The 25,763-nt window shown below is 52.6% G+C and overlaps 2 protein-coding genes and 3 long non-coding RNA genes across 5 annotated transcripts; 4 read left to right on the top strand and 1 right to left on the bottom strand.

The window, feature by feature from the left end:
- The first annotated feature begins 338 nt into the window (after nucleotides 1–338).
- Nucleotides 339–1,585, top strand: LOC128783098 (uncharacterized). The gene is made up of 3 exons (XR_008428998.1): nucleotides 339–502; nucleotides 787–962; nucleotides 1,497–1,585. It is a non-coding gene; the product is annotated as an uncharacterized LOC128783098 (long non-coding RNA).
- Nucleotides 1,586–1,720: 135 nt separating this feature from the next.
- On the bottom strand, nucleotides 1,721–3,112 carry LOC128783089 (uncharacterized). The gene is made up of 2 exons (XR_008428986.1): nucleotides 2,601–3,112; nucleotides 1,721–1,895 (listed from the first exon to the last, which is right to left on the bottom strand). It is a non-coding gene; the product is annotated as an uncharacterized LOC128783089 (long non-coding RNA).
- Nucleotides 3,113–11,121: 8,009 nt separating this feature from the next.
- Nucleotides 11,122–12,671, top strand: LOC128783096 (uncharacterized). The gene is made up of 2 exons (XR_008428996.1): nucleotides 11,122–11,538; nucleotides 12,302–12,671. It is a non-coding gene; the product is annotated as an uncharacterized LOC128783096 (long non-coding RNA).
- A 442-nt stretch (nucleotides 12,672–13,113) lies between these two features.
- LOC128783119 (serine/threonine-protein kinase pim-1-like) lies at nucleotides 13,114–19,580 on the top strand. Its single transcript, XM_053933706.1, has 8 exons — nucleotides 13,114–13,154; nucleotides 13,689–13,772; nucleotides 17,356–17,513; nucleotides 17,671–17,903; nucleotides 17,983–18,033; nucleotides 18,263–18,632; nucleotides 18,859–19,035; nucleotides 19,323–19,580. The coding sequence occupies exons 1-8, from the start codon at nucleotides 13,114–13,116 to the stop codon at nucleotides 19,460–19,462; spliced, it is 1,254 nt and encodes a 417-aa protein (XP_053789681.1). The 3' UTR covers nucleotides 19,463–19,580.
- A 3,204-nt stretch (nucleotides 19,581–22,784) lies between these two features.
- LOC128783077 (zinc finger protein 134-like) lies at nucleotides 22,785–25,111 on the top strand. The gene is made up of 2 exons (XM_053933690.1): nucleotides 22,785–23,037; nucleotides 23,213–25,111. The coding sequence occupies exon 2, from the start codon at nucleotides 23,227–23,229 to the stop codon at nucleotides 23,881–23,883; it is 657 nt and encodes a 218-aa protein (XP_053789665.1). The 5' UTR covers nucleotides 22,785–23,037; nucleotides 23,213–23,226; the 3' UTR covers nucleotides 23,884–25,111.
- Nucleotides 25,112–25,763: the final 652 nt, after the last annotated feature.

Consider the following 25,763-nt stretch of genomic DNA (forward strand, 5'->3'; position numbering starts at 1 on the left):
GCCTTGCTGACAGCTTCTGCCAGCCAGCCTGGCACGGGCTGGGGCGGGGGCAGCCAGCCTGACAAAGCATCCATCCATGTGGATGGGGGCAGCAGAGGGGGACGGGTTCCGAAGCCGTGCCCCAGCTGGTCTGCTTTGCAGGCCCTCGAGGAAGGGGTGCGTTTATGGGCGGGAAAGGTGGGGTTTTTCCCCATCCCTGGACAGATTTCATTCTCGCATGGAGTGGTCAGACCCTCCTCAGGCCCATGAAACAGTGACAGGCTGTGTAGGTTTTTCTTGTTTCCAGGTCTTGTTTTGAATTGACTTCCATGCAATTGTTCTTTATTTGGCCAGGAAGATTACACCTGGTGCCCGGACTGGACGGGGAAGCGCCTGCACCGTCTGTGGAGCACATCCAGTGCCAGCGCTACCCCAGGGGCCACGGCCTGCAGGGACATCCCCTTCAAGATGGACGAGGACCTCGTGCGGGATCGGCTCCTCTCCTGGCAGCAGGTCTGCAGAGGTGGGTACCCGGCTCCACAGCTGGGCTGGCAGAAGGGCTGCGGGCAGAGGGCAGCGGGCACACGGGCATCCCGCCCTTGCAGCTGCTGAGGAGGCTGCTGTGCTGTGCTGAAGTGGAGGAGGTGGAACGTGGCCTGCCACGCTGCCCTTCTCTCGAAACAGAGAATGGCTCGGGAGGTTTGGGCTCTGAGCACAGCCAGCAGCCTGGCCCGGGCACAGGCCATGGCAGGACAGGGCACAGGAGCCTTCTGTGACTGACCGTGGCTCTCTGGTTTCTCTCTGCAGGCTGCCAGCACCTCATGCCATGGAAACGGCTCCGCTCGGCCTGCCAGGCTGGGAGGGCTGGAGGGCGGCGGGTGTTCATTTGCTGTCAGAAATAAATCGTTCTATTTTTTTGTCATCGTCATGATCAGAGCATTTCTTTCATCCTTTTCCAAGCTTTTGGCCTCCCTTCCTCCAGGGTAATCTTTTTGTGTCCTTCCTCAGCCACTTGATGGCATTTGGCAGGGGGGGTTAAGCAATGTGAAAAGTTCAACAACAGCTCCTGTTGCCAACTGCAGCAGCCCCTTCAAGAGCCCTGAGCTTCCAGCGAGGTCCACGTGTGCCTTGCAAAAGGGAGTGGTTTGCAGCGATGGCGTTGTCGCCCTGCTGCAAAAGCTGGGAGGAAATCACAAGGGGCAAAATGCCAATTTGGCTCAGCCCCTGCCCAGGTTCTGCATCTTTCCCCTGTGCTCGGTGACAGGCAGGCAGGGCTGGACTCCAGCAAGGTTCAAGTTCTTGGTGCTCCCTGGCATCGAGGGGATCAAGTAAACTCTTGTAAGCAGTGGCTGCAATAGGGCTACTGAAGGGAAAAAGGAGATGTCGTGAGGTGGGGAATCCTTCTTGTCTCCTTTGTCTCCCCAGGAGCCCCTTGGAAAGGGAAATGCCCACACGGGTTTATCTGACTCCTTCCCAGCCAGCCTTTCCCTCAGTCCCGGCTCTCATTTGCTCCGCAGGCTTCAGCAGCTCGCTCAGCTCAGAGGAGCTCTCAGAGGAGAAAACGCTGCCTGGCGTGGGGCTGGCTGATCCCTGTCTCATCTTGATTCCATTTCCCTGCTCCCTCCCCCATCCAACAGACCGAAGGGTCCCCCACAACCGGTCAAAATCCACTCTTGCGGGGTGTTTGTGATGGTTTGTTAACCGATCCCAAAAGTGCAAAACTACAAATGGCAAGGGACCATCAGTTTAATCACAACAAATGCATCTTTATTTAGGTACCAACAGCAAATGCGATAGAAGGGACAGAAAACGGAAATAGAGAGAAAAGAGAGGAAGGGAAATAGAGCTACCACCGTCGAGACGAGATCCTCGATGGTCCAGCCATCATTCACTATCTCAAATAACTGGAAAAAGCACTGGAAAAGAATTTGTTTTTTTAAAATTAAGTTTAAAAAAAAAGGGAAGGAATTCCATAAAGAAAACCAAAGAGTAAGAATACAGTAATTTAAACTTCTCAAAGCCCTTTGCTAATGGAGCCCTGAAGCCCAGTCACGTGCAGTGCGGCCTCGGCGGTGCCTTTGAGCCCAGAACTGCCAAGGGTCAGGGCCGGGATGAGCCTTCACCCAAAACAGGCTCCAAGACTGAGTGGGAATCAATCCAGAACAGGGCTCACACAAAGAGCAAAGCCTCAAGGCCAAAGCCAAACCTTCATCAGGTTGGATTTGTTTGTACACTGAACTGGAGCAGATTTGCTTGTCTGGTAACATCACTGTCACCATGAAACTTTACATGAGCTACTAAATAAGCACTGTCCTGTCCTGAGCTGTGTGGCCCAAATACTGTTGAGAACTTGCCCTGCCTCTGCCCTGTGCCCCCGGGGCTGCTCTTGGCCTGGCAGCCTCAGTGGGAGCCAGCACTGGCTGCAGCCCCAGCGGGCCCCCCAGGACAAGGCCCAGCAATGAAGAGGCCAATGAAAGCACTGGGCAGCAGCAGAGCCCTCAGCAGAGTTCTTTGGACAACCACGGACTGGCCACAGCTCCAGTGCAGCATGACTACGAGTCAGGCTACCAATGCTATGAGCAGAGTTACAAGAAAGCTGTGGAGAAAAATCAACAACTGACCGTCTGCTCTGGTACAGCTTCCGAATGCCAAGATAGCAGCCGATCAGCACGAGGGGCACGGTGAACAGTGTCACCACCGTGCCTATCATGCAGGACCTGCGCACATCCTGGGGGCAGACAATTCTTGGGAGGCGCACTGGATCCGGGGCAAATATTCCTGTTTCAGTGATAACGTCTGTGGGAGCAGTGGGGAGCGTGAGCCCGTGCTGTGCTGCACTGCCGAGCTGGCAGCACAGTGGATACGGCCAGGACGTTCTCTGTTTCCCCCAGAGCTGGGGCCTGCAGGCCCCTTGCCGCCCCTTGGCACAGGCTGTGCCACCCAACAAAGCCCAGCAGGCCGGGAGGAGAGCCCGGGGCCAGCGCAGCTGCTTGGGCAGTCGCTGCTTCGAGGGACACGGGCCAAACCCATCCCTGAGCAGCCCCTGCCAGCCCTGGCCCTCCCTGCCCTGGGACAGCTCCCCCAGCCCCAGGGGACAGAGTCAGGCCCTGTCAGGACACACGGGAGCCTTGCTCTCCATCTCTGCCCTTTCCCCACCATGGGCACCCCGTGCAGCCACTCCCAGGTTTCGGGACGTGTCTCCCATGTGTAAGAGCCCGTCTGAAGCCCCTCATTTTCCATTCTGCCTTCCGATTGCCGCGAGAAAGAATCCCTTCCTCCACTGCAGTTCCGGCTTAGAACAGGACACAGCGCAGGTGCAACCACTGAACCGTCACGCTGGCTATTCCGAACAAGGGCTGGCAAGAACTTGGCAAGGAGTTGGCAAGGACTTGGCAAGGACCTGACATGGACCCAGCACGGGACAGCCTGATGCGCAGCCTGCTTCTAATCTCCGTTCTTAAGCCAAATGAACTTTTGGGGTGACTCCCGTGGTCCTTCATTGAAGACCCCTCATCTGCCTCGTTACCACTGTGACAGACAAAGAATGAGAACCCTCCTCCCAAGGACTGAGACTGAGACCCCTACTACAGGGAGGAGGGGAAATTGGTGGTCTGACCACTAATGACATGACCTGTTTCCCTTCAGTAATTTTAATGGACTTATTCTTCATTGTATTCGTCTTGCTTTGGTGGTTTCTGTGGACTCACGTGTTCCCGCGTGGCGATTACAATGGACTTTCATTGTTACACTTGTTCCCCCCTCTTTCCTCTGTGGACTATAACTGGACCCCCAAGTCGACCAGAACTTCGGAGACTTCCCCGACACGACAGACGGATCCCCATCGTCCGGACCACTGAGGATCTCGCCTGTGTTGGTAGCTATTCCCATACCCCTCTTCTCTCTCTCTCTCTATCCTTTTAACTCCTTTCTTAACCCCACTATCACATTTACTGTTTTGGCCCCTAATAAAGGTGCATTTGTTGTGATTAACTGATAGTCCCTTGTTGTTTGCCTTTTTGCACTTTTGGGATCGGTGAAAAGAACCATCACGACACCCCGCAATAAGCGGATCGTGACATTAAAATTGGCGTCACGGACAGGATTTCTGTCTAGACAGAAGGGTTGCAGGTGAAAAGGCACCCACACTGTCTTTGGGAATTCACAAAGGATCCCCTAGTGCAAAAGGCGGGACACTGTTGTTGTGTGTATCTGGTCTGGGAAGGAAGGGACAACTTGAAGCAACTAAGCAGAGCCTCCCAGGCAGATTATTGTCCTTTCACCCACCCAGGGAAGTGAAGGGCGACACAGCGAGGGCTGTGTAGTTTTGTGGAACTTAAGTTGTACCTCCCTGTCGTGGTTTTGGTCCCTTCACAAAATGAGTGATAACCTTAATGATAAAGCTAAAGTTGGGCTTTATGCTCTACTAGCTAAATACAGTGCCAAACCTTCTCCGGGAGGAGAGGAATGGGCACAAAATAATTGGTTTAATTTGGATAATTGTGGTTGATAGAGTGTGTTCTTTACAACATGATACAAAGTTCAAACTGGGCAAGAATAAAACTATCTTATGCTCAGTTTTGGGAGCTTGTCTTACGGCAGCCGTAGAAACTCGCTCACAGCAAAGAAGTGAGCAAGAAATAATAATAGACTCCCTTCAAAATTTAGTAGAAATTTTACAAAAACAGTTATATGAAGCAAGAAATGTAACTTATGCATTGTGAGCTGCCTTAACAGAAGAACATGTTAACAAATCACACAGTGCTGATTCCCCTACAGAAACAGAGGAGAAGGAAACTCCTCACATTAAACAAATTTACCCCCAAAAGGAACTAGAAGCAGCAAGTAATTGTGGGGAACATTGCTGCCATCACTTGAGACCCCTAATTAAAACAGAGTATAATTATCTTAGTGATGATGATCTCAAACCTCACATCACAACCAAACACATACCATACACTGCCACTGAGTTAGCTAAACTTAAAAGGGAATACGGACGCCTTCCACACGAATCAGAAACAGAATATGTTTTCCGGATGTCCCTCACTGGTGGTGATCAAATTAAATTATCTGAACAAGAAGCCAGTGGGTACTGGGGACATGGTGTCTTCCTAACAACGGGAGATAAATGTGACACATGGTCCCTGACACAGTGTGCGGCTTTTTGGGCCGGGGGGACAAGCCCCTTGGAAAGGGGAGACCCCATAACTATAATTAGTACCCCTGACCAACTCTTAGAAAGTGTGCATAAAGCCGCTTGCCTGGAAATGATTCATGAGAAGAAATTAATTCCTGGCTTTGAATCCCCGATGCAATTACCTGTGAAGCCCGAAATAATGACCCCTTTAATTCGTGGGCTTCCAGAAACACTTAAACCTACTGCTATTACCTTACAAAAAACTATTATGACACTAAGCCCTGTGGAAAGACTGGACAGATTCCTGGGTAATCCCACTGATCGCACGGAATCTACTGATCCCAACTTTACTCCATTCCATTCATCCTTACAAGCCGCAGCTTCCAAATGCAGCTCGCCTGCCAGTAGCCGTGAAGTCTGGGCATGGGGTGAAGTTGCAGAAGATTTGATCAATTACTGTAGAAAATATGGACCAGTAAAAACCCTAGAAGAAAAACCAGAAGAAACAAAAGGAGTTCGGTCCATTGAGATTCCTCATGGTAAAAATTCAGAAAAGGGAAAACAAAACCCTAACCACCAGCATTGGTGGTCATTGGGGGTCCAAAAAGGAGTCCCCAGAGATGTAATGGATGGTTTGCCCCTTGATAAATTACAGAAATTAATAACTAATTGGCGCCATCGAAAATCAAATCCGTCAATCCAACCCCCTGCACCCAAACCTCCTCAAAATATGGGCAAGGAGCCAACTCTTCCTCCGCCTCTCCTTCCCCTCCCTCCTCAGAACACGGGCAAGGAACCAACCCTCCCTCAACATCTCCTCCGAAACACAGAAACAGTAACCTTTTTCCCAACTCCTCTCTCAAAATCCAGTCAGCGGGTATTTCTCTCTCAACCTTCTCCCCAAAATTTGGGAAGTGAGCTGACACAGTTTCAGGGAAACTAATTTCTCCGTCCTTTACAGATGAGCGAAGGGATGGAGCATGGGTATATTTGGGAATGCTCACTAAAAATAAATTAGGAGATATTTTAATTACAGCTATTACAGGTCCCAAACGTGCTCTTGTAACATTTTTGATTGACACTGGGGCACAAATTTCTGCATTAACAGAAAAGGATGTTCAGAGGAGTGGAGTTGTTCCAACTAAGAGACAATACTGTGTTCTAAATGCCCTAGGAAACTCAGAATCTATGAATGTAGCCTTGGTTAAACTCACACTTCCTGGAGATGAGAATCAATTAGTTGTCAAAATGGTAATTGGGAACATTCCAAACAATTTACTAGGGAGACAATGGGAGGACTCAGAAGGATCTTTGTGGTGTTTTGGCACTACACCTTTAAATATTAAGCTGCTTCAAACTGCACCTTCTCTACCATATAGTAAAATAACAAATGTAAAACAATACCCTCTACCTTCAGGTGCCAGAGAAGGTATCAAACCAGTTATACAGGATTTGCGAGACCAGGGAGTAATAATTAACACACATTCTGCTTTCAACTCACCTGTCTGGCCAGTGTGTAAATCCAATGGGAAATGGAGGCTAACAGTTGATTTCCGCAGGCTTAATGCCAACACTGACCCTCTCACGGCAGCAGTCCCGAATTTAGCTGAGTTGATAATATCTATTCAAGAAAAAGCTCATCCAATTATGGCAACTATAGATGTCAAGGACATGTTTTTTATGATACCTATACAGCCAGAAGATAGGGACCGTTTCGCCTTTACGTGGGAAGGACAGCAATACACTTTCACTAGGCTTCCCCAAGGATACAAGCATTCCCCCACTCTAGCCCACCATGCACTAGCTAAAGAAATAGAAAAGATATCCAAACCTGATGATGTAGATGTTTATCAATACATTGATGACATTTTGGTGGGAGGAGATGAAATTGAAGCAGTAGGAGAGACTCAACAGAAAATAATCTCCCATTTAGAGAGTCTTGATTTACAGATTCCCCCAGAAAAAATTCAAAAGCCCTCCCAAGAAGTAAAGTTTTTGGGAATTTGGTGGAAAGGGGGCATGACATGTATTCCACCAGACACCTTGACTTCTTTAGATCAGATCAAAATGCCTCACACTAGGAAGGATCTCCAACAGGCTCTGGGACTATTAGTGTTCTGGAGACAACACATTCCAGATTTTTCAATAATTGCGAGGCCCCTTTATGACTTGTTGAGGAAAGGGGTAAAATGGGATTGGACTCCTTCCCAGGAAGAAGCATTACAATTACTGATTTTTGAGGCGACAGCTCACCAAGCATTGGGTCCCATCCATCCTACAGATCCCTTTCAGGTAGAATGGGGATTTGCTGCCTCAGGGCTGTCAGTACACATATGGCAGGGGGGACCTGAGGGTCCAACAAGGCCTGTGGGTTTCTATTCTCATGGTTTCAGAGACGCTGAGAAAAGATACACTACCTGGGAAAAGGGACTGTTTGTGGTTAGTCTGGCTCTCATTGAAGTGGAAAAAAGAGCACGTCAACAACCTATTGTGCTAAGGGGGCCCTTCAAGGTTATTAAAACAGTCACTAGTGGAACTCCCCCTCCTGACGGGGTGGCTCAGAGGGCCTCAGTGAGAAAGTGGTATGCTCAAATCGAGCATTACTGTAATATTTTTACAATAACAGAAGGAGCTTTAAAGAATTTAGCAATCCAAGAAACTGAGGGGTTGGATAGTGGCCAAGATAAACCAGCCTCTGTAATTAAAGTTGCCCCTCCTTTCTCTCCTGAACAATCAGCAAATTCTTGGTTTACTGATGCTTCTGCTAAAAGGGAAGGTAAAATGTGGAAGTATAAAGCAGCAGCCCTTCACATTTCCTCTGGTGAGCAAATAATTACAGAAGGAGATGGTAGTGCACAGGCTGGGGAGCTGGTAGCTATTTGGAGTGTTTTCCAACGAGAAGCACAGAATTCCTCCCTGGTCTGCATTTACACTGACTCTTATGCTGTATACAAAGGTTGTACTGAATGGCTTCCTTTTTGGCAGCAAAACGATTGGGAAGTCAACAGAATTCCAGTATGGCAAAAGGAGAAATGGCAAGAAATATTAAATATTGCAAGTCAGGGGAATTTTGCAGTAGGCTGGGTGGCCTCTCATCAAACAGATGGGAATCCAGCAGGAGAATGGAATAATAAAGCTGATGAGCTAGCAAGGCTTATCCCCCTGAAAAAGGAGAAATTACAGAGGAATGGAATCAATTGTTAGAATGGCTGCATGTAAAAAGACAGCACACAGGTGCAAAAGACTTATACCAGGAAGCTCATGCCCGGGGTTGGCCCGTTACTAGGGAAATGTGTAAAACATGCATATCAGCCTGTGAGCAGTGTCGCAAGCGACTGGAAAGACACCCTTTAGAAGATGACCCTTTGCATTTAAGGAAAGGCAAAGGCTTGTGGGACGCATGGCAGGTAGATTATATTGGTCCCTTTAAGAAATCAGGAGGAAAACATTTTCTGTTGGTAGGAGTAGAGATTGTGTCTGGGTTAGTTCAAGCTGATGCTTTTAAAAGAGCTACTGGGGACAATACTGTCAAGGCTTTGCAAGGGTGGTTTGGAACTTTCCCGAAGCCACAGGAAATTCAATCTGATAACGGGTCTCATTTCACTGCCAGAGTTGTACAGGACTGGGCAAAAGGTGAAGGAATCAAATGGATTTTTCACACCCCTTACTATCCTCAAGCTAACGGGATTGTAGAAAGGACTAACGGTCTTTTAAAGCGACTGTTAAAACCACAGGAAGGAAATTGGGTCCTCCGATTATGGGAAGCTGTCAAAGGTGTAAATGACAGATGGGGAGTAAATGGGTGTCCCAAGATCACTGCTTTTTGCCCAACAGCTCCAAGCATCATTCCTGCGCTGAAAGGACCTGACGATTCCACAAACCCTGCTCATTATCCTGGACAACCTGTTTTAGTAGACCTCCCTACAGTAGGGGAGGTACCACTTGTGTTGAAAACTCCTCTGAATAAATATGCATGGATAGCTTCTGATGCTCTGGGAAAGGAGCACAGGATAAATACACGCTGGATAATTCCATCATTCTAACCTTTTCTGCCATACAGTGGCAGAACTTTTCTGTTGTGTTTACCTTTACAGAAGAACCTCGAGGGACGACATCATCTGAGCCATGATAAAATTGGTGATACTTTTCTGCATCTTACCACAACTCTCTGGCCAGAACCCTGCTGAGTGGCCGTGGTCTGAAGCTACCATCGAGCACACTAATGTCCTAGGATCATATCCTAAAGGTCATCACGGGCAACTATTGTGCTACATAACTCCAAGGTATATCGTCCAAGTGAGTGGGGATGGGATCAGAAGGAATGGACCAGAACCCAAACTGGAACGATTGGTGAGACTATTGTGGTAGCATGCAGAAAAGTGGAAGGATCTCTACATGAGAAAGCTTCCTCTATCACAATTGCTGGAAATTTTATGGAACCAGGAAGAGAAAATTATTTTAAAATCCCTTCAGCAAAATTATGCCCTACCAAGAAATGGGAGTGTGCCAAAATATTTCCCCTTACCCTATGCTGCCGTCAAGAATATAATGGTAATTATACCGCAGTTCGCCGAACTAACAATATTGCAATTACAAAAGACTGTAAAAATGAATCTGTTGATTGCTGGTATAGCTTTACTTTAACTAAAACCACTTATGTGACATGTAGCTGGCAAAAGAACTTGACCAACCCATTTAGTTTCCAAGGCCTGGTTTACAAATTTAAGATTAATGCTACAACCAATAATAACACAATAGTCATATCCCAGTGGACGGAAAGCCCCTTCACCGAAGGACCTTGGTCCCAAGCTTTTGTTTATTTTTCCGGATACATGGGAAATGTAAAAGATTTAAACCTAATAACTATTGTCATGCATAATAATCAGATATACATCAGGCAAGAATGGAAAGAATACAAAACCTGGCAACTTCAAGGGGTAATGGGGGAGAAAATTAGCATAGGATGCCGGATGGTTAACAAAACTGCTTATAGTAAGGCAACCTCAATCAGTGTTCAAATAGGTCAAACAGACAAGCAGGAGAGAGTCTGCACGCACCCAAGCGTACAGGATTGTTGGCACAATTTTACACTAACACAGACTGCAGAAGTGGTTTGCTCATGGGGAAAAAACACCGAAGGGCTTTCTTTTAAGTTTATAATAAATGCTGTAGCCCAATCTACTACGGTTTATACCACCACCACTACCACCACTCGAGCCCAGCCACCAGTTATGCTTACCCCGAAAATTTTTGAAGTTGGACCATATATAATCAGGAAAACTGGCCAACAACAGATATTATTTAATCCGGCATGGTCTCTTAAACAAGTCAAATTGCTGATGCAAAACAATGTCTCAGAAAGACAACCAGCTTGTTCACCCTTTTTTCAAACCTCTTTTCAGGGTTGGACAACCTGGCTGCGACAGTGGAACCCTCCTAAAAACCGGGTGCAAAGAGACATAACTGGTGTCGTGGGAACGGGACTGGGAATCCTAAATAGTATTGATTCAGAAGTATTAATGAATAAATTGGCCTCCACGACTAAAGATTTAACCAAAATACAGCAGCCACTGCAATCATCCTTATCGGCCTTGGGAACACATCAGTGGTTGCTATCAAACATTCTACCAAATTGGGAAAAGATAAATGTAAATGATAGCAAATTGATAATTGATGCACTTAATGCCACACAAAGCAACGTTTCCTTAGCTCTTAGCTGTATCCAGGCTCAATTATGGATGCAGTCAGTTGCTGCCTCAATTATAAGAGAAGGTGAAGAATGCACTTTTCCTACTGAGATTAGGAAAATAGTCTGGGACAGTGCCACTGACTTTGAAAGAGATTTCCAATCCTGGTGGAATTTAGTGAATTTTACCTATGACCCTAACACAAACACAGCCACAGCATTTGTGTTGACCATAAGTAATGCCTCGGTGCATTTGATATTCCCTATCATTGCACTAGGATTAAATCATGACGGAGCCACTTTCTATCCTTCTGAACATAGAGAATGGGCCCGTCAAATTGATGACAAATGGCAAACTGTCAATTTAGAGTCCTGTACTATCCGAGAACAACTAGGGTTTATCTGTGAAGGTAATGCAATTATAGCTCAAGATATCTGTTTAGACACAGAACAAAATATCTGTCATTTTGACATTCATCCTAACGAGACTTCTGAAACAGTCCTTGTACATACAGGCAATGGGTGTGCCTGCTTTGGAACCACTTGTGATACTGTGTTTATAGAAAGTACAGTAGTAGATACTAAAAATCATTCAAATTTTTGTGCTTGCAACTTTACTAAAATTGCAGGATGTGATTTTTCTTTTGTAGCTCCAGTTACCTTACATGAACTTTTAGAATCCAATCTCACGTTGATTCACAAGCTATTGCCTACTCCCATTGGGATGAACCTTACTTTGGTAAAGCAACTATTACTTCATCAAGATCTAATAGAGATCCTAGGAAAAATCAAGAAGAATGGACAGAAAACTCTGGTAACTGTTCATCATGATGTGCAAGAAATACATTGTGTTGTAGAAAGGGTGAAAAGTGATGCCGAGCACAGGTGGTGGGATACCCTTTTCGGGTGGTCGCTTACTGCCACCGGTGTCCTGAACAAATTGTGCCATCCCGTTGTTGTTCTTTTGATTTTAGTTATGATTGGTTTTGTTTTATCAGTAATCTTGCTTATTGTGAATTGGAGAATGATGAAACGATTAACAAAATTGACATCTATAATTAATGCACACCACTTGGCCGACATCCTTTACACTATAGATGTTCCCAGGACTGTAGACACAAGGAGATTATAAGGTTAGAAGATATGTTTTACATAATTTTCTCTTATGATTTGTTTTAATCACTGTTTTAATTATTTTTGTTTATTGATTAGAAAATTGTACTGAGTAATATTGATTATACCAGGTTTATTATTTTATTGTTTAATATTGATTATACTGGTTTATTATTTGATCAATCTATTGTTCAATTGATGAATATTGATTATTATCTAAACAATTTATTGTTTAACTATTACTGGTTTAATTAATACTTATTGTATTCTGCTTATTATTTAATTATAATTTGCTTACTAATTGTTTTAGTTTTTCTGTTTTCTCTTTCCTTTCCTTTTTCTCTTCTCTTTTCCCTGGGATTGCTGCCAACACTTAACGAGTCCTGAAGACTCCACGACGACACCATGGAACCCTGCTGATGAAGATCTTTCGAGGGCAATCGTCAGTCACGGGGTGGTGTAAGAGCCCGTCTGAAGCCCCTCATTTTCCATTCTGCCTTCCGATTGCCACGAGAAAGAATCCCTTCCCCCACTGCAGTTCCGGCTTAGAACAGGACACAGCGCAGGTGCAACCACTGAACCGTCAGGCTGGCTGTTCCGAACAAGGCCTGGCAAGAACTTGGCAAGGAGTTGGCAAGGACTTGGCAAAGACCTGACATGGACCCAGCTCGGGACAGCCTGATGCGCGGCCTGCTTCTAATCTCTGATCTTAAGCCACTGAAGGCTGGCAGTGAAATGTCACTGTAGGATCTTGCTGCACTTGGCTTTTGGCCCCTTCTTAAGAGCTTTGCCTTCAAGGGCAGGAACATGTTTCCCTACTGGGAACTGGAATTCCAGACCCTTGGAGTGTGTGCCATGCAGGACCATAGAGACTGAGATCATGCGGACTGGGATAATATGGACTGGGATCCTGGGGACTGGGATCCTACAGACTGGGGGTGCACAGACCGGGACTATGTGGATCAGGACCATCCAGACTGGGATCATACAAACTGGGATCATTTGGACCGGGATGACTGCACTGAACGTTGTGAACGGAGGTGGTCCCACGCTGCCCAGGGCTCCCTCCCAGTCACTCCCAGCCACTCCCAGTCCCAGTGCTGCTCTGGGGTGCAGCCAAAGCTCCCCAGAGTGAACTCGGAGGTCCCAGAGCAATCCAGGTACAGATCCCAGCACCGGTCTTGGAGCAATACTGGTCCCGATGCCGACCTCGGTCTCAGTCTCGGTCCCAGAGCACCCCCAGTACGGGTCTCAGTGCACCCACTCGATGCCATGTTCTCTAGCCCAGGTGTTGGCAATGCCGCTCTTGAAATGAGTCCCCTTGTCTGACTCAGTCCTCTCAGGGGTGCCATGCCTCCCAGGACTTGCTTTTCCAGGCCCAGGATGGTGTTGGGGCCGTGCTGTGAGGCACAGGGGAGGTCTCCAAGCATCCCGTGGTGGCTTCTACCATGGTGAGCACGTAGCGCTTGCCTTGGCGTGTCTGGGGCAGTGTAACGTGGTCAATCTGCCAGGCCTCCCCATACTTGTACTTGGATCCCTGCCCACCATAGCACAGGGGCTTCACCCGCTTGGCCTCCTTGATCACAGCACACGTCTCACAGTCATGGATAACCTGAGAAATACTGTCCATGCTTAGATCCACCCCTCGGTCTCGTGCCCACTTATAGGTGGCATCTCTGCCCTGATGACCTGAGGCATCGTGAGCCCATCGAGCTCAGAACAACTGCCCCTTGTGATGCCAATCCAAGTCTATCTTTGACACCTCTGTCTTTGCAGCCTGATCTACCTGCTCGTTGTTTCGGTGCTCCTCATTAGCCCGACTCTTGAGGACATTGGCATCTACATGGCAGACTTCCACAGGCACCTCTCCACCCGAGAGGCAATGTCTTTCCGCTCATCAGCATTCCAGACTTGTTTTCCTCTAAGCTGCCAGTTGGCCTTTTTCCTCCTTTCCAGGCAGCCCCACAGAGCATTGGCTGCCATCCATGAATCGGTATAAAGGCAGAGCTTTGGTCACTTCTCTCTTTCAGCAATGTCCAGGGCCAGCTGAACGGCCTTGAGTTCAGCAAGTTGACTTGATCCACCTTCTCCTCAGTAGCTTGTGCAGCCTGTCGTGTGGGGCTCCATACGGCTGCTTTCCACTTCTGGTTCATCCCTACGATGCGACAGGAACCATCCGTGAAAAGAGCGTAGCGTGTTTCCTCTGCTGGTAGGTGTTTGTATGGTGGAGTTTCTTCAGTCCATGCCAATTGTTCCTGCTCCTCTTCATCAGCAAGACCAAACTTTTCACCTTCTGGCCAGTTTGTATTTCCAAAATCCTAGTTCTGGTTCCAAATACGGGTGTGCTCTGTGATGAGGGCAATCCACTTGCTCTGTGTGGCGTCGGTGGCGTGGCAGGATGTGGGAACCTTTCCTTGAAACATCCACCCCAGCACCGGCAGTCGGGGTGCCAGGAGGAGTCGTGCTTCTGTGCCAATCACCCCCAAGGCAGCTTGAACTCCTTCATAGGCGGCCAAGATTCCCTTCTCTGTGGGAATGTACTTGGCTTCAGACCCTCTGTAGCTTTGGATCCAGAATCCCAGTGGTCGGCCTCGAGTCTCCGCAGGCACCTTCTGCCAAAGGCTCCAGGACAAGCCATTGTTCCCGGCTGCAGAGTAGAGCACATTCCTCACCTCTGGTCCCGTCCCGACTGGGCCAAGGGCGACTGCATGAGCGATCTCCTGCTTGGTCTGGGCAAAGGCTTGTTGCTGTTCAGGGCCCCAGTGGAAATCGTTCTTTTTGTGGGTGACCAGGTAGAGAGGGCTCACGATCTGGCTATACTTAGGAATGTGCATTCTCCAAAAACCAGCTTCCAGCAGAATCTGGCCAATCCTCTCTCCTTTCTCAAATACTCCCATTGCTGAGTTCCCCCACACAATGATGCCATCGATGTACTGCAGGTGTTCTGGAGCTTCACCCTTTGCCAGTGCAGCCTGGATCAGTCCATGGCAGCTGGTGGGGCTGTGCTTCCACCCCTGGGGCAGTCGGTTCCAGACAGTCTGATAGTCCAGGCAAGGTGTTCAACTGCTTCATGTCCTCTGCCTCTCCAGCAGCTATGCCAAAAGCCCACCTGAGTCCCTTTGGGTCTTTGTAGTAGCCATTCCGGAGGAAGTCTATGCCCAGAATACACGGGGCCTCTGGGCCGGTCACAATGGGATGTTTCTGCCACTCCTTCCCAGTCAGGCTCACCTCGGCTCCCAACAGGGTCAATTGCTGTGATCGATCCCCCCGTCAGCCCGGCAATGGAAACAGGTTCTGCCCCCACATGTCCCCATGGTATCAGGGCACACTGCGCACCAGTATCAGCTAAGGTTTCATATTTCTGTGGCTCTGATGTGCCAGGCCATCGGATCCACACTGACCAGAGATCCGGTTTTCCCGTGCCTCTCCCTGGCTCGAGGCAGGGCCCCTCTAGCCCTGGTTCCCATTTCTTCCCTGGGCATACATACTAGAGGCTCCTTCAAGGGGATCTGACAGATCATACCCGGCACCTCGGTCACGGGAGGCTGAGGCCGCCTTCACCTTAGTGGAATTCTCTCAGTTAGTGTTTCCCTGCTTGCGTAGACACAGCCATGCTGCCCGGACAGAAGTGAGCTGATGAACTTTGGACCTGATTAGCATAAAAGATTTGATAGTCAGAATGCCTTGGCAAGAAGAAACAGAGCTTTGAAGACTGCAAGAAGACTGAATCAAGAAAGAAGATTGAATCAACTTCTATGAGCAAGAGATGTTGGAAATTGGATAAGTTTGTTTATGTGTTGATTCACCCAATCATTGTAAAAAAAAATTACTAGTCTTCCTAGAATTGTGTATAAGCATGTGTAGTCCATGTGAAAAACATGTTCACTCTCCTGTGAAAATGTAAAAAGTTTAATAAAGGACAATGGGAGACAAGGATCACAGAGCAAAGGTTATTTATGGCCAGGTGTATCTTGGCACTCAGTCAAGAGCACCCTGTTACCTTCGGGGATCCCCCTTAAATACCTTTTCCCTCACATCAGCCTGTTGCCTATTCACAGCCCCTTATGCATATCCATAACCTAGTTTACATTTTCCAGGAACTATTTTACATGGCCCCTCCTTGGGTCCCCCTTTTCAGAGCATGCGTGTTTCCTGGCTGGGGTTTGGCTCCTTCTCTTTATCACTTCCAGTTTGGGCCTTGGTCCACACTGCCTTCAGACGGTGAGTGCTGATCTTTGGCAGATCTCTAGCAGGTGTCCTCATCCTGTGTTCATTGGATGTTATCCCATCCAAGCAGGCATTTTAACACAAGCAGACTTCTATCAGCTATTGCACTACTATGTCTAAGCTTAATTAACAACAAAATTAGAAACTTTATCTTTGGAACAAAATTACTTCAACATCACACATATAAAATCCACTTTGATATTTGCAAAAGCCAATATTATAATACGTAGCTATAACACTGCTCTCCTGCAAGGAAAGGCTGACACAGCTCGGCTTCTTCAGCCTGGGCAAGAGACTTAGACTTGATCCAACTGTGGCCTTCCAGGACCTGAGGGCAACCTACAAGAAAGCTGGACAGGGGCTTTGTAGGAGGGCAGGCAAGGACAGGACAAGGGAGAATGGATCCAAATGTAAAGAGAGTCGGTTTAGGTGAGGGATTCAGAAAAAAGACTCTCCTGGAACAGGTTGCCCAGAGAAGTTGTGGCTGTCGCATCCCTGACAGTGTTCAAGGCCAGGCTGCACGGAGCTCTAGACAAGCCGGGCTAGTGCAAGGGGTGCCCAGCCACAGCAGGGGGGTTGCAGCCGTGTGATTTTTCAGATCCCTTCCAAGCCAAACCATGCCACGACTCCATGATTCTGGGATACTTCCCCTCCTCATCCTTTGGCAGAAAAACAAACTTGGCCCCAAGTTCCACATTGCAGACCATGTCCTTTGGCAGCCTGCAACTGTCTCAACAGAGGATGGAAAGAGACGACATTACTGACACGATTTCCCTTTTCTACTTGAACATTAAATGCTGCACTCCTGTCCAAAGACTTCTGTCAGAAACTGTCAGAAGAGGCAATTCTTCCCCATGAAATGCTACACCTCAGCCAAAGAAGAAAGAAGCCACAAGCCAAGACTCTTCTTTATTGCTACATTGTTTGATTTGGTTACTTCTCTAATAGGAATTCCTTTAGGGTTTTATTTGTTTGTTTCTCTCTTTCGTTCCGCGGGGCGCGCGGCGGCTCCTCCGTTGGGTTCGCGGAGGCAACGGAGGAACGTTCGCGAGCTGCGGCGGTTCCGCAGCAGCAGCAGCAGCAGCAGCAGCAGCAGCAGCAGCAGCGCTTCTCTCGATCGGTTTTCCGCTCGACTTTGCACTCGCTCCCCATCCCCTTCTCCCTCTCACACTCACTCCACTCCCGTCCCGTCTCGTCCGTGTCCCGCCTCTCCCAGCCCGGCTGATGCCGCGTCCCGCAAGGCGCCCCTCGGCGGGGCCGCCCCGTGCCCGCCCCTGCCCGTCCCGCCGCGGAGCCGCCTCCGCCGGGCTCTCTCCGTACTGGCTGTGGCGCCGCTGGAAGTGCCGCTCGCTCTGGTGCTGGCGGAGCAGCGCGGTCTTTTGGCTCCGCCTGGCGCGGGCTCTGGCCCGGCCCCGGCCGAGGCCCCGGCCCCGAACGAAGCCCCTGCCGCGGTTCCGCCCGCAGCCGCCCCGCTGCCGCCCCGCTCCCGCCCCGTCGCCGACAGCGTCGCCGGCGGCTTCCCCGCTCTGAGCTCCGCCGCTCGTCAGCTCGGCCGCCGGCCCCGAGCCGCCGCAGCCCGGGGCGGCTCGGCAAGCAGCAGCGCGCCGGGCGCTCGGCTTGGCGGGGCAGAAGAGCGGGAGCGCGGTGCCGCCCGCACGGGCGGAGAAGCCTCCCCTGGAGCAGCTCTACCGGGAGGGCCCGCTGCTGGGGAGCGGCGGCTGCGGCAGCGTTTACTCCGGGACCCGGCTCGCCGACGGCGCCCCGGTAAGAGACGGGGCCGGAGCGGAGGGGGGCGGCGGGCGGCGGGCGGCGAGCTCAGCCCGGCGCTCGCCTTGGCTTGCAGGTGGCCATCAAGCGAGTGTGCCGCGATCGCATCCCGGAGTGGGCGCGGCTGGTGAGTGAGCGGGGCCAGCGGGAGAGGGCGGCGGGGCGTGCCGGGCGGGGCTAAGGCGAGGCCCGGCAGGGTGGCAGCCGGAAGGCTGCGAGGGGAGCGAGCGGGGAGTGAGCGGGGCCCGCGCAGCGTCCCGGGCCGGGCAATGGCGAGCGGCGGCGGGGCCGGGCAGGGGGTGGCCGAGGCGCGGCGCAGCATCGGCCCCGCTGAGGGCATCGCGGTCCCCCCGCAGCACAACGGCGCCCTGGTGCCCCTGGAGCTGGCGCTGCTGTGGATGGTGTCGTGCCCTGGCTTCCGCGGCGTCGTGCGGCTCCTGGACTGGTTCGAGCTGCCCGACGGCTTCGCGCTGGTCATGGAGCGTCCGCAGCGCTGTCAGGACCTCTGGGACTTCCTGCACGAGCGGGGGTTCCTGACGGAGCCCGTGGCGCGGGGGCTGTTCCGCCAGGTGCTGGAGGCCGTGCGGCACTGCACCAGCCGCGGCGTCCTGCACCGCGACATCAAGGCCGAGAACGTCCTCGTCGACCTGGCCACGGGCGAGGCGAAGCTCATCGACTTCGGCTGCGGCACGATCCTCCAGGACACGTTCTACACCCGGATGTCAGGTGAGCCCAAAGCCGGGGCCCAGCCGGGCAGCAGAGGTTCCCCCCTTGGCTGGCAGAGGGGGAAGAGGGAGACAGGGAGGGGAGGGTGCAGAATCCTCCTTCAGCCGGCTGCAGCCAAGTTGCTTTTCGGCGGGGCAGGGGCTGGCTGTTGTGGAACGGAGGCTGGCTGGGAGGGAGGGAGGGAAGGAGCAGCGTCGGCCTGATGAGCTGTGCCCGTGTCCCATAGGAACGCCGGAGTACAGCCCACCGGAGTGGATCCTCTTTGGCTGCTACCATGGCCAGCCAGCCACCATCTGGTCCCTGGGCATCCTGCTCTATGACCTGCTCTGCGGGCACCTTCCTTTCCAGACAAACGAGGACATCGTCCGGGGCCAGCTCTTCTTCCCGCCCTGGGTGTCTCAAGGTGGGGCTGCGCCTTCAGGGCTCGGGAGGAGGAACGGGGCTGGGAGGGGGCAGCTGGCACATCAGCATCCTGCTCTTGCAGCTAGTGAGGCGGTTGATCTCCTGGGCTTAGCTGGAGGAGGTGGCACGTGTGCCTCTGTGCTGCTCTCCTCCGGAAGGGAGGATCGATGGGAAGCTTTTGGCTGCAGCTCTGAGCACTCCTAGTGTGGCCTGGGCACCGTGGAATGTGGGAGAGCACGGACAGGAGCCTTGTCCCGCTGAGCGGCGGTTTCTGGTTTCTCTCGGCAGAGTGCCAGCACCTCATCAGGTGGTGTTTATCCATGGACCCCGCAGACAGGCCATCACTGGAAGATCTTCTTGAGCATTCTTGGCTGCAGGAGCCCTGCCTGGCCCAGGAGACAGCAGAGATCCATCCCTGTGCTCAGTAGGATCCAGGAGCCCAGCAAGTACCAGCTGCATGTGTCTGGTGGCACTCCAAGAAAACCCCGGAGCGTTTCCCTGCGGCCGCGGCACGGAGGAGAGAGCGCAGCCGAGGAGATGCTTCCACTGGTCCCTGGCGAGTGGAGGGAGCGGCTCAGTGCTCCCCGTCCCACTGGAGAAGTGGTGGCAGTGCGGTGAAGGTGCCACGGACTGGAACAGGGGAAACATCCCCCTGCAGCTCAATGGCATCGGGATGTCCCCGCAAGCCGAGGCACAGCTGGCGTGTTCTTCTGGAGCACCACGTGGAGCTGGGAACACCATCCTGGAGCTGGCCGCTGGCGGGGCAATGCTGACCGACTTTGGCTGCGGCCCCTTCCTGGAGGACACGCTCTGCGCCCCGAAGAAATCAAGATGAGTCCCCAGCCGGCGCAGGGGCGGGGGGATGCTCGTGCTTCCAGGCATGGCAGGGCTCGGCCTGGCCACACGCCGCAGGTTCCCCGCTCGGCGGCGCTGGGGAATATTAATTTTTTCCCATGGCTGCCGAGCTGCTTTTTCTCTCCGTGTCTCCCTTGAGCCAGGGCAGCTGCCACCAAAGACCCTGCCCTGATTTAATTCCCAGTGCAGGAGCTGCAACAACCATGGGTGAAGTTAGGAAGGCTGGCAGTGAAATGTCACTGTAGGATCTTGCTGCACTTGGCTTTTGGCCCCTTCTTAAGAGCTTTGCCTTCAAGGGCAGGAAGATCTTTTCCTGGCTGGGAACTGGAATTCCAGCCCCTGGGAGCGTGTGCCACGGATCCCAGAGGGGCATTCCCGAAGCTCCCAGGGTGCTGCTCCTGCTGTGCCTCCCAAGGAGCTGTGCAGGGCCCGGGGACAAGGTGCAGCAGCTCCGTGGGCTCCTGCAGCACGCAGCAAAGGTGGCTTTGCTGGACATTTACCAGCACATTCCCGGCTGCAGGCAGAGGGAGGGAGGAAAGGGAAGCGAGTCCCTGACACGATCCCGGAACGATTGGGGTGGGAACGGACCCTGCCCGCGGGTTACGATCCCGTGAGGGAGAGACGCCTCCGCCCCAGGGAAGGTGCAAATGAGACCACGGGAGCGCAACCTGCGGATTCGACTGAACGTGGATTGAACGGAATAAGAAGTGAGAAGGAGAAAGGCAGAGAAAGAACTAGTAAAGAGATCTCAGAGAGAGAGAAAGAAATCGGGAAAAGGTCTCAGAGAGACAGAAAGAAATAGGAAAAGGCTCCGGCCCGGCCTGCGCAGCTCCCCGGGACAGCCGCAGGGCGCGGCGCGTTTCGCAATTCCAGCCAATCAGAGAAGGCGCTGAACAATTTCCAGCCAACCAGAGCTTTTCTCGCCGATGACTCACCAGTTGCCGGGCGGACCCGCAGAGCCCGGCGGCCCCGCCAAAGGAATTTCGGGCTCGGCCCGGGGGGACGGATCCGCACCGGGGGGGCCCCGAGCCCCCTGCCCACCCCTGGGGCCCATCGGGGGCTCCCCGCACCCAGCAGCCGGTGCTGCGGCGGCCGCGGGGCAGAGGGGTGGGAAAGGGAGCTCCGGGCTGGGAGCGGAGGGAATGCGGGAGGAAGAGGAGGAAGAGGAGGAGGAGGAGGAGCAGCAGGAAGAGGAGCGGGAGAATCCCGCCGCTCGCCCCGCTCGCACGCTGGGTCTGCAGCACCCCCTGCCCCGGGAGCATCGCCCCCAGCCCCGAGCCGCAGGTGAGGGGGAGGCCGAGCTCGCCCCGACGCTCTCGAGGGGTCTCCGGGAGGATTTTTCTGGAGGGTGTTCGGAGCCGGCAGATTCCGAGCCCCGGATCCCTCCGGGCTCCCTAGGAGGGGCTTTTTCGGGGGCAGAGGAGCTGTGATCGCCCCTCGGGAGGGTCCCGGGGGCTCCACGTGCGGCTGGCCCGGTACTGACAGGGCGGGACGTTGGTTTTGGGGATCCCCGTGAGAGCCGGGGCTGCGGAACGCGGGAGCCCCGGGGCGGGAGAGGGGAAGGGGCGATAGCGGAGCTGGGGGACCCCCGGCAGCCCGGAGATGAGGCGGGGACGGGACCCCTGACCCTGCCCGGGGCGTGTCCCGGGGTGAGCTCACGGTGCCCGTGCCCCCATTGGTCCGTTTAGCCCCGAAATGAGTTCTGCACCTTCAAGGCCGGTTCTGAGAGCGAAGGGGCGAGGAAGCAGCGCGCAGTTTGTTTTCAGGAACTGCACTCGCTCCTTCACATTCCGGCTCCTGGGCTGCTGTGATGCCTTAAGGAGCTGGAACTGAGGCCAGACGGAGCCAAGAGGAATAAAGTGGATATTTATTGAAGTGCCTTCAAAGGCCACAGCCCGGCAGTACCGGAGCCAAGGCCGCGGCTCTGCCCGGGTGGCTCCAAGATGGAAGCAAAAGAGGCCTTGGTCAGGAGATCTGACATTTTTATAAGTTTTAGTCCATTTGCACCCAGGATTTAACTGCCCAATTAATAGCTTCAAATGATGAAGTTTCATCCTCCTTGCTTGCTTGCCCGCCCTCCTCTTTTCCCGTTGATTGTGCTTTGGGCCTGAAGTTTGAAGAGATTGTCCTTGACTCTCCAGGATCCAGAACAGGATTGTTTTGTCTTCACCACCCTGTGAAAAGATCCCAGTAACACTTAATAGAAAGCTAAAGCTGCACACCAAAGCAGAACAGAAAAACTTAAACCTAAGGTATTGGTTGTCTGCCAACAGACAGACAGCGGGACAGAGCTCTCCTTTGCTTTTAGTTAGTTTTTAGCTCGCTGAGGCACAGAAGTTCCCTGGCCTGTGGTTTTTCCTTTTCTTTGGAGCTGTTTAAACCTGCTCTGGACTGAACACCAGAAGAGCACCGGCAGCTCGCACCTGTGGCCCACCAGGCCGGGCCTGGGCCACGGAGGGACTGATCAGAGACTGAGTGAGCCGAGCTACAGCCCACGGAGGGACTTCCTGAGTTTGTCATCTCTTTTGGAGCAGCAAGAGGTTTTATTGTCTAATATTGTTCATTTTCTGTGCTGGTGAATGCTTTGCCTGTTAAATCAACAGGTTTTTTTCTACTTTTCTCCAAGGAAATCTTTTCCTGAACCGGTTGGGGGAGGGGCCACTTGAATCTAATCTCTAGAAAACCCCCTTTGGGGGTTTTCTCCCAAATTTGCCCTAAACCAGGACAGGGTGGTGGGGAGAGGGGGGAGCCCCAAGTGTCTGGATTGGAGGGAGGCTGGAGAGGGGGACCCTCGTACCCCAAAACCCCCCAGCATCCCTAAGCAGGACCCTGGAGAAGGGGGATCCCCAGGACCCATGGGATCCCCTGCAGCCCTGAGACAGGGGAGCACCAGAACCCCAGAGGGATGAGACTGGAAATGGGACACTCCTGGAGGCTTTTTTTGATTCACTCTTGATTTTTGGATGTTTTTATGGACACCTGGAGACTTCTGGAGATGGATTTGGGCAGGAGGAATCCCCAACCCAAGGCATTCACACCTTGTTTTCCCCCAAACCAGGATTTCCCATTCCCAAACTTTGGCTGGGTGGAGGAGGAGGCTGTGAGGAAGAGGAAGATGCCCTGGGACAGCCAGGCAGGAGAGGAGGAAGTCAGTGCCCCTTTCCCCCTCTCTCCTGCTCCATCTCCCAGCCCAGCATGGCCCCCGGCTGCAGGACAGCCCCGCTGCCGGTGCCGTCCTGCCGGGGATGCACTGGGGGGATCTCCTTGCCCTTCCCTGTGGCACGGAGGCAAATCCCATCCTCTCCTTGTCCTTCCACCCCCAGAGCAGGAGCTGAGGATGGAGAGCAGGGAGGACAAATCCCCGTGGCAGAACCTTGTGGAAGAGGCCGTTTTGAGCGGCTCCATGGCGCAGGAACCCAATGGGGAGGAAAAGCCCCAGAGATGCCACACGAGGAGGGGCTGCAAACGCAGATCACGGGGATCTGAGGAGGAAAGACCCAGCCTGGGCTGGGGAGGCGGCCAGAGATGGAGCCAGAGCTCGGAGCTGGTGGCCCATGAGCAGCTCCGGGATGGGGAGAAGCCCCAGAAGTGCTCAGAGTGTGGGAAGAGCTTCAGGAAGAGTTTCAATCTGCTCTGCCACCAGAGGATCCACACTGGGGAACGACCCTATGAGTGCTTGGAATGTGGGAAAGGCTTCAGCCACAGGTCCGATCTGATTGTCCACCAGAGTTTCCACACCAGGGAGAGGCCCTACGAGTGTCCCGAGTGTGGGAAGAGGTTTCACACCAGCTCCCATCTCCTTGTACATCAGCGGATTCACACGGAGGAGAGGCCCTTCTGCTGCCCCAACTGCAGGATGGGCTTCAAGCACAACTCCACCCTCGTCACCCACCGGCGCATCCACACCGCGGAGAGGCCCTACGAGTGTCCCCAGTGTGGGAAGAGCTTCTCAGCCCGCTCGTTCTTTACCCGACACCAACGGAGGCACCGCTGAGGGAAGCCCTGCGAGAGCCCCGCCTGCAGGAAGAGCTTCATGCGCTGCTCCAGCTCCATCCCCATCAGAGGACCCAGGTTGGGCACAGCCCTGGTGACCCACATTCCCTGTGGTACACAGAGGGAAGTGGCTGCTGTTCCTTTTCTTTTGTCTCTTTTTATCTTCCTCCCTTCAAAACACAGAAAATTGGGGTAAAAATCAAGAAATTCATCAAAGGCATCTAAAGCCTCACATTTTGTGTTTTGGGGAATCTTGGATTCCGGGAGATATCTGGGAGGATATGGGGGAGTTTGGGGGGTATTTGGTTTAGTTGTCTTTATTTCTTGGCACTCCAAATGACAAGAAGGATTGATCTGTCACCTCAAAAGCACTCAATGCCACTGAAAACTACTGAATCCCACCCCAAAATTACTCAATTCCAGCACCTCTCAGGGGGAAATTGGGTTGGAAGGGGATTGGGCAAAGTGGGATGCAAATCAGGAGGGGTGAGATGGGCATTGGGTGGGGTGGGATGGGTGGGATGGGGTTTGGGAGGTGTGAAATGGGGGAAGTACAGCTTGGGAAGGGGTCTTGATGTCCAGGAGGGGTGGGATGGGTTGTGTTGGGACTGGGGAGGTGGGGTGGGGTCTGGAATGAGACAGCCAAAGTTTGGGGATGATGAAGATAGGGGGAGCCCGTTACTGAGTGAGTTTTTGAAGAGTCTACATTCATGAAGAGATGCTGGGGTATCTCACGTTCCTGAGCGGTTTTGGGGCACTCCCCAACTCTTGGGGGGTTTCCTGAGAGCAGCTCCATGGAGCCCCATGGCCAGGGGTGGTTGCCACGGGCACGAGCTCAGAGCTGTGCCAGAGTCCATTGCCTCAGCACTGGAGAGCAGAGAAACGATGAACAGCCCCAGACATCTCCAGGGTGTGTTTGTGGAGGCCCGTGAGCTTACAGCAATCCCCTGGAGAGATGCACCTTAGGCTCCGGGCATTCCTCAGAGCTCAGGGTGAGGACAGAAGCTTCCCCCAAGGTGCTCTGCAGCACTATGTTAATTTGTCCCAGTTGTGTCCTCCCCATTGCCCGCTGGCCTTTCCTACCCCTTTTACCCTCATATGTTCATGTTCTAGCGAGTTCTCCCTTCCCTGTCTTCCCATGGGTTTATGTCCCCGCCTATCCAGCCTGGCATTCCCTATTAGTCCCTTTTCCTGTGTACCACCCCATAACCCTTAGATCCCTGTTGCTCTCCTCCACGCCCTCTTTTCCTGTATTTCTACCCTAAACCCTCCTTTGTCTGTGTCTTGACCCCCCAGACCGCTGAGCGTCAGCCCCTAATAAACCCTGGCTGGAGCTCCATGCCTGGAGCCTGCCGTGTCTTCAGTGCCGAGCTGCTCCGTGTGTGTGTGCGTGTGCTGGGGCTCTCGTGGCTCCTGCCCGTTAGCACAAAACACTCTCAGGGAAAGCTGTGCCCGCCACCAGCACAGAGCACAACAGCGTCCCTTGGGACCCAGAGGCCACTGTGACCCTGTGGGAGCAAGGAGAGCATTGCTGCCCTGCCAGACCTCATGGAACCAAGGATCCATGAGGCCTCCTGGAACCGTGGTGGCACCAAGCCGGGTGGGAGTGTGGATCTGCTGGAGGGCAGGAGGGCTCTGCACAGGGCCCTGGACAGGCTGGATCCAGGGCCCAGATCCAACAAGGTGAGGTTTAACAAGTCCAAGTGCCGGGCCCTGCACTTTGGCCACAAGAAGCCCTGCAGCGCTCCAGGCTGGGGACAGAGGGGCTGGAGAGCAGCCAGGCAGAAAGGGACCTGCAGGGACTGATGGACAGCAGGCTGGGCACGAGCCAGCCGTGTGCCCAGGTGGCCAAGAAGGCCAATGGCTCCTGGCCTGCATCAG

This window comes from Vidua chalybeata, unplaced genomic scaffold (assembly GCF_026979565.1).
Source record: "Vidua chalybeata isolate OUT-0048 unplaced genomic scaffold, bVidCha1 merged haplotype W_reject_10, whole genome shotgun sequence".
Taxonomy (NCBI): domain Eukaryota; kingdom Metazoa; phylum Chordata; class Aves; order Passeriformes; family Viduidae; genus Vidua; species Vidua chalybeata.

Bases quoted from the DNA above. Each gene is read 5' to 3' on its own strand.
- LOC128783119 (XM_053933706.1), top strand. From the start codon at position 13,114: ATGCCGACCTCGGTCTCAGTCTCGGTCCCAGAGCACCCCCA. The intron at 13,773-17,355 runs GCACCTCTCCAC...CGCCTCTCCCAG, and splicing joins TACATGGCAGACTTCCACAG to CCCGGCTGATGCCGCGTCCC. The intron at 17,904-17,982 runs GTAAGAGACGGG...CTTGGCTTGCAG, and splicing joins GGCTCGCCGACGGCGCCCCG to GTGGCCATCAAGCGAGTGTG.
- LOC128783077 (XM_053933690.1), top strand. From the start codon at position 23,227: ATGGAGAGCAGGGAGGACAAATCCCCGTGGCAGAACCTTGTGGAAGAG.